This window comes from Typopeltis vanoorti, chromosome 20 (genome assembly GCF_054136105.1).
Source record: "Typopeltis vanoorti isolate ZY-2024b chromosome 20, IOZ_Tvanoo_1.0, whole genome shotgun sequence".
In the NCBI taxonomy this organism is placed as follows: Eukaryota; Metazoa; Arthropoda; class Arachnida; order Uropygi; family Thelyphonidae; genus Typopeltis; species Typopeltis vanoorti.
In genome coordinates, this window is record NC_143568.1 from 55,749,530 (window position 1) to 55,764,205 (window position 14,676).

Here is a 14,676-nt window from a genome sequence, read left to right on the forward strand (position 1 = left end):
TCTTCTATGTACTTCCTAAACTTGTGGTAGTCTATTTGTTTGGTTTGATGTTGCTCTGATATGTTGTTCTTTTTTGTGGTCTATTCTTATAATGGCTCTGAGGAGTCTGTGGTCAGAATCTATGTTGAAGTATGTTTCGCCTATTGTACCAACATTTTGTACCAGTCTTTTACAGTCTGTTAAAATGTAGTTGATTTCATTTTTTTTTTTTTTTTGTGTGTGTGTCTCCGTTAAATGATATATAGATTAAAATTTTGCTAATACCGTCTGTGATACGGTACAAAGTGCCTTAGACGATAGAAATATAAGATCTGATAATGTTGGAGTCTTGACAAGTAACAGACTGATTTGGAGGAAAATTGTAGATAGGAAGTTAGTAATGATATAATTTTTTCATGTAGTACTATCATATCCTGTACACCCCTTGTGGGTACATGGCAGGAATTTGATGATGATGATAATACCGTCTGACGTTAAGAAGAAGGAAAATGGAAAAGGAAGAAGTGGAAAAAATCGAGGATTAATTCAAGTTTTATCATTAAACGCACTGCGTTTCCTTTAAATAAACTCTCTCTCTCTCTCTCTCTCTCTCTCTCTCTCTCTCTCTCTCTCTTATCTGGTGTAATTTGATATAGAAATAGGTAGAGTCTAGATAATAATAATTACTTTCTCCTTCTTTCCCCAGGGCTCGCAACAGAGTAACCAGTTAAATGCAAATTCACAGCAACGTGGGCATTAATATTTGCATAAACTGGAAGTTAAACCCATTTTTTAATTTTTCTTCGTAATAATCGGGCTGAGTCTTCGGACTCCTTGGTGGTGTCAGGAATAATAATAATAATAATAATAATAATAATAATAATAATAATAATAATAATAATTGATATGATGTTTATCATATGTATCATATAAATGATTATAAATGCTTTTAATGTAAAGTTACATTAAGATCATTTTTGAATATAGGCTGTTTGCAGAGGTTTTGTTTTTATCTGCTAACCCTACTAAATCGATGAAAATGATTTTTAATATTAATAATAATAATAATAATAATAATAATAATAATAATAATAATAATAATAACTCCACCTTTAAATATACCGTGATCTTTGTGAAATTTCCGAATGAATTTTTTTATTATTTTTATTTTGCATAGCTAACACCTATTTTTATAAACAAATAAATAAAACATATGTTCTTAATAATTTAGGCAATAGTTTTCTTAAAAGAACTAAACGCACGTGCGCAATATAGGACAAAAAATATATACTAATAAACAAATAAAATATATTCAACTATACTGTTGAATATTTTACTCGTCATGCAGTAATCACAAGTTTAGTTATCAGCACGCTGGTTACTAAGGTAACGATTAATTCATATTGCGTAACTTGGAATCGTCTTTTGACGTCATTACCCCACGAGAACAAAGTTTTAAACCAACAAACTCAGCCATTCTTTCATGCTTAGTTTATAAGCTAGCGCAGACGTTGTGTGTTGGTGGTTTCTGAAGCGATGTGTAGCGGGTGATTTTAGTGATTGCGTTCGGCAGAGAATTGTGCTATCTGGTTTTTGCTGCATTTGTGATTTCTGGATTTCTAAATTGTTACTTTAGAAAATGCAAAAAATTACCAGCGGCTGTTGTTTCAGTTTCAAAAAAATATTAGATACAAAATGTCTTCCTACAAGGAAAAAACACATACAGGTTGTTAGATATTTTAGAGTAAGGTCGATCTTTAACTTAAAGTCTTCATATTTGCATAAACATATCAACAATTTCACATTTCGATTGTCATCCAGTTCCGCATTGAATAGGCTGCTTCCAACTGTAGATGATTTCAGTGTGAGACATATTGGACCTCGACAAACTGAACAGGCAGAAATGTTGCAATATTTAGGATTGAAGGTAAGATCATTTTAATCAATATATATGTGGAATAACTTTTGTGTGTGTGATTTTTCTAATGATCCATATCAGAATGGAGCGATTCTTTCATTTTGTGTTAATATTTAAGTGTTTTATATTTAAGTGTTTTATTTAATTTGTGTGATTCTTATTAGTTTTTTTATTTAATTTTTGCCGGGAACATAGCATAGTCAGATTGAATGGCATTTCCAATGAAATTAAAGAATAGCTTCAAAACTTAAAATTTTGATGCGCAAATATCACTGAGTGCTCTTACAATAATTAAGGGTCTTTGTATGGGATAATGGCGTCCCAGTGTAGTACATGGAAAGTTTTATTTATGAACTACTGTTAAGTTATGTATCTTTTCGTATTCACACACGATTATGTAATATAAAGTTTGTGTGGTATTCCATGCGCAGTATTTCTAGATTTTCGTGGCCGCTGAGATCTAGTATCCACCAGATTAGTTTTTCGGCTTTTAACGCTTCGGCCTACTTCTGGGAACAGTCGAACACCTCTTTCTCGTTCCTGTTATTAAAAATTACATAATTTTGGTCTTGTGTATGAAGTATTCTTAAGGTATTCAGATTGAGTATTAAATAATACTTAAAATGCAACATTCCTTTCGTATTCCATTCAAATAAATTTAACTGCGTTTTAACGAACAACTCGGTTTGTGGGGGAGGGGGGGACATTGTCAATAAAATTCAATTGCATTTTATTGGCAGTAGAAGAAAAAAAAATTGAGGATTAATTCAAGTTTTATCAAAATATAACTAATTCATGCTGTCATAGAAATACCTACATATATTACTGGGTTTCGTGGTAATGTATATATTTGGAACTCTTTCTTTAACTGAAATCCTAGAAATGTATTAATAAATTAGTGAGCAAGCACTTTTTCCACTTGAGGAAGCAGTAAAGCGGCTTCCGCAGGCAGGACCGGCTACTAGATACTACAATGGACCAAACCCGATGGTAACACTTTCGCAGATTTCCCAACCAGCATTAGAGTAACTTTACTTGCATGTAAATAAGTCCTTCACCTGTACTGCATGTTCCTGCTCAATAAGTTTCTTGCACCAGCTCAACCATGAAGGATAACCGAATAAATACTACTGTCGCTGCGGTTATGCATAGATCACACACACACACACACACACACACACAAATTGCAAAAATATATCCGGATGTACACCATTTCATCAAAATCCCGGTATCGGTATGAGCAATGATTTACATCATTACTTACAGGCATTAACATTTCTATTCCTAGCTGAATCCCTAACAGTATCCTCCACAACTACAAGTCCACCTGGGCTATCTCAACTACAACCAGCATGATGTGTTTCATAAAAAAAGGGAAAGAACAGGCGCTTTTGTCAAATCAGACATGTTTTGTCAAAGGTTATCAAACCTGGAATCCTAGCTTGATGACGTATTCTAGCTCAAGATTTCCTTATCTCAAATAATCAGCTAACTCCTTTTATTCCGTTATAGGAAGTGTATATAAATTTCAGCCGTCTTTTATTGTGCCCCTAAACTCAGACAGCCATGTAGCCAATTTTGACTACTTAACTCTAACCGTTGATTTCATACAATCTAATTATCCATAAGTGTGAGATTATTTTCCGAGGATAGTTTAATTCGTAACAAAAAAAAAAAAGGTTCTTTTCATCTCTGATTTCGCATATCAAGATAGAAAGGAAGCCTTTCTTACTATCTTTCTAGTTACTTCCTCATAAACGCCCCCTCCTCCTTTTTTTAACGTACTGTCATTGGCGTTGCTCCAAAGCAGGTATCCCATTGAACTGGCCACTGTCATTCTTGCGCTTTCCTTTGATCATGTGCAAGAACATGGGCAGAGCTGTTCAATTCCAAACATATCAAACTACAAACTTCCTATTCTTCCTTCATTCCATCTGCCTCTGTTCTTTGGAACAGCCTTTATTCATATTGTTTTTTACCAATGAATACCATCAATGGATTCCTCCTTGTGATATAAGGTCTTGTGACTTATGGTGTATGAGATCAATATTTCATGAAAGAAATTTTCCTTCCATGACAATGCGACAAAAATTATATTGCTATTTCCATGGTATTTAGGAAAATGCGATAACTAGACTATATTTATATCGTAATCAATTATTTACATTTAATACTTTCAGATACGATCCATCTAGGTAGAATGACCATATAATTTAATACCCAAACTGGGACATTTTCGAGAATGAAGGCGGCTAAAAATAATTAAAATTATATAATTGCTTGAAATAATTATTTATTGAACGACACATCTTAAAAACTATTTTCAAAAATAAAATTCTTTCTAAAGAAAATAAAACTTCACTATATCGATTACCTAAACATTAAAAAATAACATAAGCAGAATAATTGTTTTTGCTGAATATTTATTTATTCTTCAAGAAGAATTGGATCTTGGACCTGTCTATCACTAAAACCGTGTCACTTTTATTTTTCTGAATATATTTTTTTTTTTCTATATGATCTTATTATTTTTAATTTTTTTCATAAAATTTCCTGTAGTCTTCTTCAAAATCGCATTTTATGGTTAATAAATATGAAATTGTTGACACTTTCAATTGATTCGTCTATATAGACCATAATATTTTTAATTGAGAAAATACTCTTTACAGGTGCTGAGGTACCTTGCAAACTCAGAGCGATTCCATTAAATGAAGAATATTTTCAATTCTATTTTTATTGCATTTTTTTTTTTTATTGAAATGTGTAAATATTTCAATCCAAGTATTTTCAGGGATAATGTCTTTCTTCCTCTATTCTGAGAGTACCTTTCTTCAACATATATTTTTACAAGACAAAACTCGAGTAAGGTTGTCTCCATTCATGGTTCTTTTGAATGCTTAATCAAATTTAGATGTTCCCAGTTTCATTCCATTCCTTTACAGAATATAAATTCATGCAGTTAAGTATAGAAGCTCTATCAAAAGATTCATCCCACATGCTAAGATATTTTAAAGCGCAGTTACAGAATTCCAAAATTAAATCTTGTGCACAGTTTGAATTCTCATAATTTAACTTGTGCATTTCTTCCCTTGCTTTTGTAGTAATAAATTTCACTATCTTCCTCGTATATCGCACAGGTTGCGACACGAGGCGCACTTGTAAGAGATAGCAACTGGCTGGTACACAAGTGGCCGACAGCCGAATATGCTTACTGAGATGATTTTGTTAATCCTGGAAAGTATGGAATGCACTATTGAAGTTTATGACAAAGGTGGGTAATCACACGGTATGCGTTTCAACAAAGCATGCTTTAGTAGTAGTAGTAAGGGTATATAAGTTCGGTTCACTTAAACCTTGGTATTATCCAGGTCTACCTATTCACTGATGAGACCTCAATAAAGATCGAAACCGGTCTGGTCTCTCCTCATAATGTAAAACAGTAATACATCTATCTCCTAGGAGCTGCGTTTTACATTATGATAAAATATTAAGGATAGTGATGGATCTTGCTCCACCTTTGCTCCGAGTTGTCCTAGTGTTGTACTACCCAGGTGTTGACTTACGCTTGGACTCGCCGATAGTTCTTTGGCATGAAACTCTTAGATTTCAATCTCCAAGTTTCGTATCCGGCTTTAAAATAAGGAAGGATTTATTATCCCCTTAACTTAAAGCATGCTTTGTTTTTACTTCTCCTACCATTCACTTAACTCTATAGCTGCTCATGTCCTGTCACACTTCGTTTTATCACGCGAGGGCTCCGCATATTGTCTTTTCTAGCAGTGTATTTTCACCAATATAGAATATTATTATTATTATGATGATGATTTGACACCTCCAGGGAGTCCAAAGGCTCATCGAGGGAGAGTGTGCCAACAGCATCGAACGATTGGGCCCTTCCAACTACTAACCGCGCTCAAACGTACTTAACTGAGCCATTAGTAGCAGAGGCTCTACCAATCGACCAACCTTTGCCGGCGTATACTGATCTAAAGTGCAAAACTGGAGTTTTACTTCAGAAATCTCGGATTTTCGTCCCGCAGAACAGAGAAACCGGTCGGAAAAGAGCACAATCGATGCTTACAGTTGCTATTTCACAAACATACTGTTTTGTGCATTTCTAGAGGTATTTTCATGGATGCTGTTCCGCTTAAAATAGAGTAATGGTGTCATTCCTCCACTTTCCCTCACACCCATGAACACACGATCAGCTTCTGGTCAGTATATATTCACAGTCTAGCTCTAAGCATACGAGGCTTCTTCAGAGTTATAATAAGCACATAAAAATAGTTAACTGTAGAGTTGTTCTACGCTGAAAAAATCGTCACAGTGGGAATAAATTCATCTCAAGAATGTGAAATCGAATGACATGTTAGCGTCGCCCGGTAAATAGGATACGATCTGCAATCAGTGCTCCTAACAGGCACTTAAGCGTCCACGACATTTTCGAAGTATTCTTGGACTTCGCAACCTTAACTCGAGGATAAGGTTGTTAGCCCCATATCTGTAGGTGCGTGCGTTCACGGGGCCGGTTTGCTTGTTTTGGGGGTTAAAAAACCAGAGTTTCCGGGTGAAAAAAACCTCCCTACCTTCGTATGAGACTGGCTAACTCCTTTGGTCGAAAGAGACTAGATAAAGGTTCCTCACGTCACTGATGGGAATCAAACCTAGGTCTTTCCGACCAAAGGGCTTCGTCTATTCCGACTGAGCTACGGAGGCTCAAATAGAAGAAGATAAGAGGGCTAAATCGCCTCGCGTAATCTTTTTTTTTTAATGGTGACCCCACACGCGAAAGGCCACAAGACCTGTAACGCCACAGTGCCATGTGTGGGCAAGTGATTAAAGAGAATGTGTAGCCTGTTAATATGTTAAAGTGTGGGAGGTTGTACTCAGTGAGAAAAACAGTGTTGGATAGATTGTTCCGAAGAATACAGTTGGATGGAATGAAAGAAGCTGATGAGAAGTTAGTTCGAAGCCGGACAGTGTGTAGGTGTTAGCCAATGGCTGCTGTAGTTCTTCCGTGGCTCGAAGTGGAGGAATGGGAGCAGCCAATTCAGAGGAGCAGTGCTCATGAAAATTGCTATAGAAAAGGTACGGCGCTGAAACATAGCGCATATGATAAAGTGACTGAAGGGAGTCGATGAGGGTAGAGTCGTCTATTAAGCGGATTGCACTCTTTCGAATATCTCTAAGAATTCTTAGAGTGGTCTTGGGTGCTCCATCCCAAATGTGGGAACAGTACTCCAAAGTTGGAGAGATCTGAGACTTAGTGTTAAGAGGAAGAGAAAAACACCAAGCCTTTTAGAGGTCAGGGGGTGGGGGCAATGTGAGTAATGTGCTTGTGTCAAAATAAACTGGGTATGATTTGGGAATAAAGGTGCTAGCAGATTTTGTTTAGTGCTGCATTGACAGAAGGCTGTATCTCGGAAATGCGATGTTTCCCCAACCCATTCAATTAAATGATAAAAATGTTTAAAATAGACATTAAACTTTGACAGGAATATGAAATCGCCCTACATACAAGTAAAAAAAATCGCGTTGTATATGGCTAGGCCATGAATTTTACAACACTTTCATATGCACATGGAAATGTTAATATTCCGAAGATGTTTGGATGGGAAATGTGACATCAAGAAATTTAATTTATGTAAAATACTCAATTATTTTAATAAAGCAACAATTTTTTTAAAATCAAGGACAGGAATTCCGAGGACAGGAATTATATGGACTGATCAGCCAGGTCTCCCTACCTTAATCCTACTGAGCATGTCTGGGATGTTTAGTTTAGTGTCATGATCCAGGTTAGAAAACCAAAACTTATTATTGCAACACATTCATACACATTGGATGGATCACATCCGATACTTAATAATTATATAACATGGCATTATTAGTAGTTACAAATTCAACTGTTGCTTTTGATTCCTTTTACTTCACTTGAAGGTCATCCCCACAATCCCCATTGATATTGGCTCCACGTCAGTTGTCCCCAAGACCAATGGGGTCGGTATTGTTTAGAGACGAGTTCTAATTTGCTCTACAAACTGATACCAGGCGTGTTTCTGATCTGGAAAGAAAACCAGGGACACGTTACCATCTCTTCAATAACCGTGAAAGGAACATTTATGTCGTAGGTATGTGATGGTTTCGGGACGCATCTCGCTGGGTGAACGCACCGACCTGTATGTACTTCCTAGTGGAACCATGAATGCTGCAATTTAGAGAGAGAGACGAGGTGTTGGATCTTCAAGTTCGTCCATTTCCGGGTGAGATACAGGAGACATTTATCCTACAAGACTACATGCCTCTGGACCAATATCTCCAAGAAGAGACTATCGTATGTATGGACTGATCAGCCAGGTCTCCCTACCTTAATCCTACTGAGCATGTCTGGGATGTACTAAGTAGATGTGTTGCCGCTCTCAAACCTCCTCCCCCCATTTCTTAAAACCTTGAGGAACTTAAGGAAGCATTGCAAGAGCTGCTGTTGTTATCAACTGAGCTGCTGGACACCATTATAAACAGCATGAAACATTGTTGGGAGGGCTGTATTACTGTCAGAGACGACCGTATTCTTCATTGACGCACTTTAGCAATCTCATTTTGACTTGTATTTGACCATTATCTGCATATATCCATTTGTTACTGAACTAAACTATTTTATTTACACAATTTTTGTGGCTGTTTTCCACATATCATACTTCTTTTCACCGAATTGCATAGAAATTCATAATTTCTTAATTTATGGAACCCATTGTAGTTGGATTTCTCGAATTTCAAATGTTTATCCCGACATCCTTAATTTACTTTACAAATTTGTTCATTGTTAATTTAATCTAATTCTTTTCAGTGATGTTGATTTTTTTTTTTTCATAGTTCTGTACAATTGAAAGCGTTGAGTGGCAGTTTCCCAGAATGGACTTCTTTTGCATGCTTTCCCCCAACCATCCAGTGAAGTGCACTAACAACGCAGGTCATTATCACTACCTATAGGTAGGAGGGGAAATTGAAAACCTTACAAAAGATCTTTTAGTGATTCCACCCGTAGTAACAAGGAACATCGTCACCAGAAGTATTTGAGGACAGGACCGTTTTAAGGCATGGGCACACTGGGCAGTTGCTAAGGGGCCCCATGCTGCCATATCGTTCATGAAAGATCTTTTGGCAGAGTGTATAGATTAGTGTAGGTGGATAGGGACCCCAGTGCATTGCTTTGCCCAGGGGCCTACAATACTGTTAAGACAGTACTGCTCGAGGATATTAGTAGGAAAGCAATGTCGCACAGAAGTGAAGTGAGGCAAAATTATCGGCACCAAGGCATCCACAAAGTCGGGTTTTCTCTATCAACCAAGAGTATTATATAACTTAGAAATCACTTTCACATGTGCAGAACTTGGTGACGGTAGAAGGACCACTACTGATTAACGATCACGAATTTACAATAGAGCTACCTGCATCAGATATACACCCTCTGTCCAAAAAGAAACCGAACTTTCGAAAATAGAAGAAACTAGTGGCGCCACCTGTTGTATCTTTTTGTTGTCGAAAGCGACAACCTTCTTTAGTTGGTGTCAACTGTTTATGACATTTTTTTTCATTAGAAGCCGAGTTATAGTGCCAAGAGTGTGTTTTTGACGAACGGTCGGTCGTTACGATATTCATTCCGTACGCGACGAATTTTCGCTATCAATCGCTTCAAAACTTCTAGATAAAACTCACCATTAACCGTTTGGCCAGGCGGAACAAATTCTTCGTGGATATTGATTTTGTGGATATTGAATGCCCTTGGAATCTTAGAAACAAATCAGCATCGTCTTTACTTTTGACTTTTCCAAGCGACTTTTTTTCGGATACCCCCTCTTCTGGTGGTCTCCACTCAGCATTTTGGCGCTTTGTTTCGGGCTCATACTCAAAACACCACATTTCGTCACATTGTTTCAAGGAAGTTTGAGTCCTTACGAGCGGTTTTAATGAGTTCCTTGCGGTGTTCAATTCGATACATTTTTTGTCGTCGGTCAACTTGTGGGGAAAAAATCGCGAATTCAATTTACGAAGACCCAAACTTTCGGTCAAAATGTTGTGCGCAGTTGATTTTGGAATTCCCAATTCATCTTCAATCAATCTCGGGGACGATTTCGGGTTTTCTTTGATGAAATCACGCACTTTTCGGATGTTAACTTCGCTCAGTCCAGTTTTTGAACGGCCCGGCTTTTCGTCGTCCTCAAGCGTCTCACGGCCACTTTGAGATCGCTTAAACCACTCGTAAACTTGAGTACGGGATAAGCATTCATCACCGTATGCTTTTTGAAGCATTTGATGCGTTTCGGTAAAACGTTTATCAAGTTTTAACACAAAAGTCAATCGCAGCTCTCTGTTTGAAACTCATTTTCCGACCGTTCGTCAAAACACACTGTCACTCTTGGCACTATAACTCGGCTTCTAATGAAACAAATGTCACAAACAGTTGATACAACACTAATGAATGTTGCCGCTTTCGATAACAAAAAGATACAACAGGTAGCCTACTAGTCGAAAAGTTCGGTTTCGTTTTGGACAGAGGATGTAGTACTTGTATTTTATAATGGCGTACTTAGAATTCTCCGTTAATTCCAGTCACCTAACCATTCTTCTGTTGGACTACCCGACACTCAACCTCAATAGAGATAGACAAGCATTAGTTCCTGAGTCATCTCCATTCCGTAATATTACATTAGACAAAAGATATAAAACTAGGTGCTTTGGTATAATTTTAAGTGCCTCCCATATAACTTATCCTTCACATAACGACAGTAGCTCTACGATACTAGATATATCTGGGGTACCTGCCATTCCTATTTCAAGTAATCATTAGTTAGATAGGCAGCAACTTCAGTTACAGACATCATTAAAAGAATTTTTTGATGGAGTCTGATGTGTGTCATTACTTGATCGCCAACTAGTCCTAACCTCTCCCACTGACTAGACTGAACTGTGAAACACCTGCAGAGAAAAATGGAAGTTATCAGAAAGGTTTCTGAGGACGGAGCTGTGGGTGATCAGTGGAGAGAAAGAGAGATTAGGAGGCTTAATATTAGATTAGCTGATTCACTCAGAACAAGAATTGGAGGGAGACAATTGGGTGAATGAAAGAAAATGGAAAATGAAAATAGGGCGAAAGAATGAAAGAGCAAGCGAAACACCGGGAATTAATTTGATATGAAAATGCACGCGTAAATTAAGAGGTGAGCAGTACTGAAGAAATGAAGGTAGGAGGTATGGGGTGATCTCTATGGAGATTCGAAGATTCTGGGTGTGTAGATTAAAATGTTAGTGCTTGCCTAGTGGAACAATAAAGAGGGTGACTATGTCGATGACGAGAGGACGAAATGTGAATGAAATTATAGTCGCGGTTGGTACATAGGACCACAGAGACAGACAGTATTAATCTGGTAGTAAAGAACTCCAGAAAAGTATGATGTGGTTAATAAACATATCACATCTCTAACGTTGCGGATTAGAGTGGTGATAATGAATATGATCACAAGCCTATTGCATCTAAACACGGCAGGTTGATATTGTCTGAGCAACTGTCTTTGATTAGGAAACTAGAATTAATAGTTGAGAATGGAGCTATGGTCTCATGTGGCGAAAGGTGTTTTAGGAGGCGTTATATTCGAACTAGGAAGGACACTAATGGAAATGGGACTATTGAGACTACTGACAGCTGGAGTGTGTGTGTGTGTGTGTGTGTGTGTGTGTACACTGCTTGGAAAAGTCAACGGACAACCTCCCCACGTCTTTCCATGTACTAGGTGCATCGTACCATGTCACGTGTTTCTGGCCGGTATAAATTGGAGGAATATAATGTTCCGAAGTCAGTGCAACAATGTCCGGATGTAATGGTGGTTAAGAGGGAACTGAAGGAGTTTGTACAGGCGTTGTGATACGATGCCATGTTGCAGTTGGTCAACCAGTTGTTATTCGACAACTGGTTGACCAATTGGGCCGTTCCTGGTCAACAATCAGAGATACCATACTGAGATGGAAGCAAGGAAGTTCGATGCAAGTGTACCCGCAGTGGACGACCCACTGCACTCACCGAACGTGACGATAGGGTGTTACCAAGGATAATATGTAAAAACGCCATTCCCGATCCACGTGTTGAATGCGCAGTTCTGGGAATCGAATGGAACACGAATCTGCACAAAGACATTCAGAACCGATGCTCACAACGTGGGTATTCATGGTAGGTCAACAAAATGCAAGCTCCACATTATCCGAACCAGCATGCAGCGTCGGCTTCAGTGGTGCAAAGAGCGTGTACAGTGGGACGTAGAAGCTTGGATAGCTGTTATTGCCGCTAATCACGCTATCTACCGAGCAAATGGATGGGTTTGGCAAATGCCAGGTGAACGTCTCTTTCCAGAGTGTGTAACCCCAATTATGAAATTCGGAGATGGTGGTGTGATCGTATGGTCTTGTTTTTCGTGGTATCGTATCTCTGTTTGTGGTGCCATGAATAATGAACTCCAAGAGGTATCTGGACAATGCAATGCTTCCTACTTTGTGGTGTTTCTACGGAAATTACCACTGTCTCTTTCAACATGACAATTCACTGGGTCATAAGGCTACTGCTGTAACTGCATGGTTTGTGGACATGAAAGTCACCACACTTGACTTCCTTCACAGAGCCCTGATCTCAGCCAATATGTAGGATGAACTGGAGCATCGGGTGAAGTCAAGGGAGTCTGCTCCACAAAACTCCAGGATCTCGTTACATATCTCCAGGAAGAAAAGTAAAAAAATTCCTATTGATCGTTATCGTACCCTTGTGGAAAGTATGCCCCATTTGATTGCTGCAATCATTGCAGCGAAAAGAGCGCCTACATCTTAAGGTGGGTGCTATGATTATTCATCACATTATGGTGTCCGATGACTTCTTTCCAAGCTGTATATGTAATAATATAGGGCTGACGGGCATTGCACATGTTTTTCTGTATATAAATATCAGGAATAAAGGGAATGTGGTGGTGGTTGTCTATCAAGATTTTTTTTTTTTCGTTGTTGTCTTTTCAAAAGACGATATTTGTGAAATACTGCTAAAGAAGGTAATTTACTGACAAAAATAAACGTGGAAAGTATACTATTTTCTGGCAACATGGGGATAGAAACGGTGGTGGAGTGTTATTTTTGATAGTTGATGAAATGCGCCCTCTCAGGGTATTAAGACCGATGGGATAACACCCCTGAATTTAAGTGTGGTGTGTGAATGACAGGGACGGGTTCCAGATTTTTTAACCACCTAACTGGCGATATGGATAAAATACACTCATCATACACTTCATGTCCATCATATATTTCAATACTATTGATATTCCAATATCAGTAGTATTGAAATATCAATTTTTTTTATGCACTTCGCATCCATGCCAACCTTGACGTCTATATACGTCACGGCCGATTTTAATTAGATATTGCTGTAAGTCAGGGAATCTAGAGTATTGAGCAGGAAATATTTAAACAAATAGGCCAAGCGAGTAGAAAAGGTGTAATCATTTCCCAAGAAGTGGCATAGGGAAATAACTCAGTTGAGAATCCTTGAAGAACGAACGTTTTAGATAGAATACGTTGAAGGGAATAGCCAAGAGTTTTGGATCTGGTTGTAGCGTGAGAGCACTTGATTATTTATAGTTTTCTGTGCTTAGTGAGTGAACACATAGTTTTGATTTCGGAAAGGAAATCAAATAAAAAGGAAGGAAATTATGTGGAATTACAATAATCTGTATTTTAATCTTACAAATCACTCGAAGGCATTACCATGGATGGAGGAATTGGAACATAAAGACGTCAGTAGTGTATGGAAGCTTGTTAAGCAGTGGCACAGTATATATAACGAGTTAGGAAAATTGAAAAAAATGGGATAAAATGCATGACTAATGAAATAATAATAAAAAAAGGTGTTGCAGATGAAAAAGATGTTATGGAAAAGGTGCATGATAATTCATGCACCTGTTCTATGATTTATATAAGAAGGGGGGCAATTAGAATACGACGGAGACTAACACTTCAATCAAGGGAATATCCAATAGAATCCTTTGTTATGTTGTCGGCAAGGGAAGCAATGGTGAAGGTCTTGCTAGATGAAACAGATATAGTCGAATGACATAATAGAGCTATTTAATGAATATTTTTAATATTTCATTCCGGGAAAGCGGCTTTTATTCCAAAGCTAAGGATTATAAGTGAGAGAAGTGGATACATTTAAAATGCTGAGTACTCTGAGCGTCAACATGGCAGTACGACTAGTTGAGATTTCTCCACATGGTTTATGATCTTGCAACTGGAAAACTTGCTGCGGAGTGAAAGGGTGATATAGAGCCACTGCATAAAAGCAGTAAGAATAGATGCATCAAACTAAAGACCAGTTTTTATTCTGTAGTTAAGATATTAGAGAAATTAATACGCAACTCGTATGCTACTTTTGGCAGATTTAGTTATCTAAGGACTGGGACTCTTATTTCTGGACTGGGGCACTTGTTACTCTTATCATAAAGTAACATGAGTGGTTGGTTGGAGAAATTCATTCACTGCTTTTTTTTTTTAGCCACTTATATATTTAAATATTAAGTTGATGGAGGATTTGCAATTGGCTGTTTGTAGAAATTAAAGATTAGAAGCAATATCAGAGAGAAGAAATCTTACCACTGGCAGTTCCGCAAAGCCCATTACTGTTTAAACGTTTGTTCATGATAATATTACTGAACTTCAGGATTTTCAGCCGTTTACGGAAGACATGAAGTGGC

The 14,676-nt window shown here is 37.7% G+C and overlaps 1 protein-coding gene across 1 annotated transcript in view; it reads left to right on the forward strand.

The window, feature by feature from the left end:
* The first annotated feature begins 1,464 nt into the window (after window positions 1-1,464).
* Window positions 1,465-14,676, forward strand: part of LOC150095455 (glycine dehydrogenase (decarboxylating), mitochondrial) — a 649,342-nt gene continuing 636,130 nt past the window's right edge. The window contains exon 1 of the mRNA XM_090410555.1: window positions 1,465-1,906. Coding sequence (XP_090266681.1) covers window positions 1,619-1,906 — 288 coding nt within the window. The 5' untranslated portion in view covers window positions 1,465-1,618. The remainder of the gene's footprint in view (window positions 1,907-14,676) is intronic.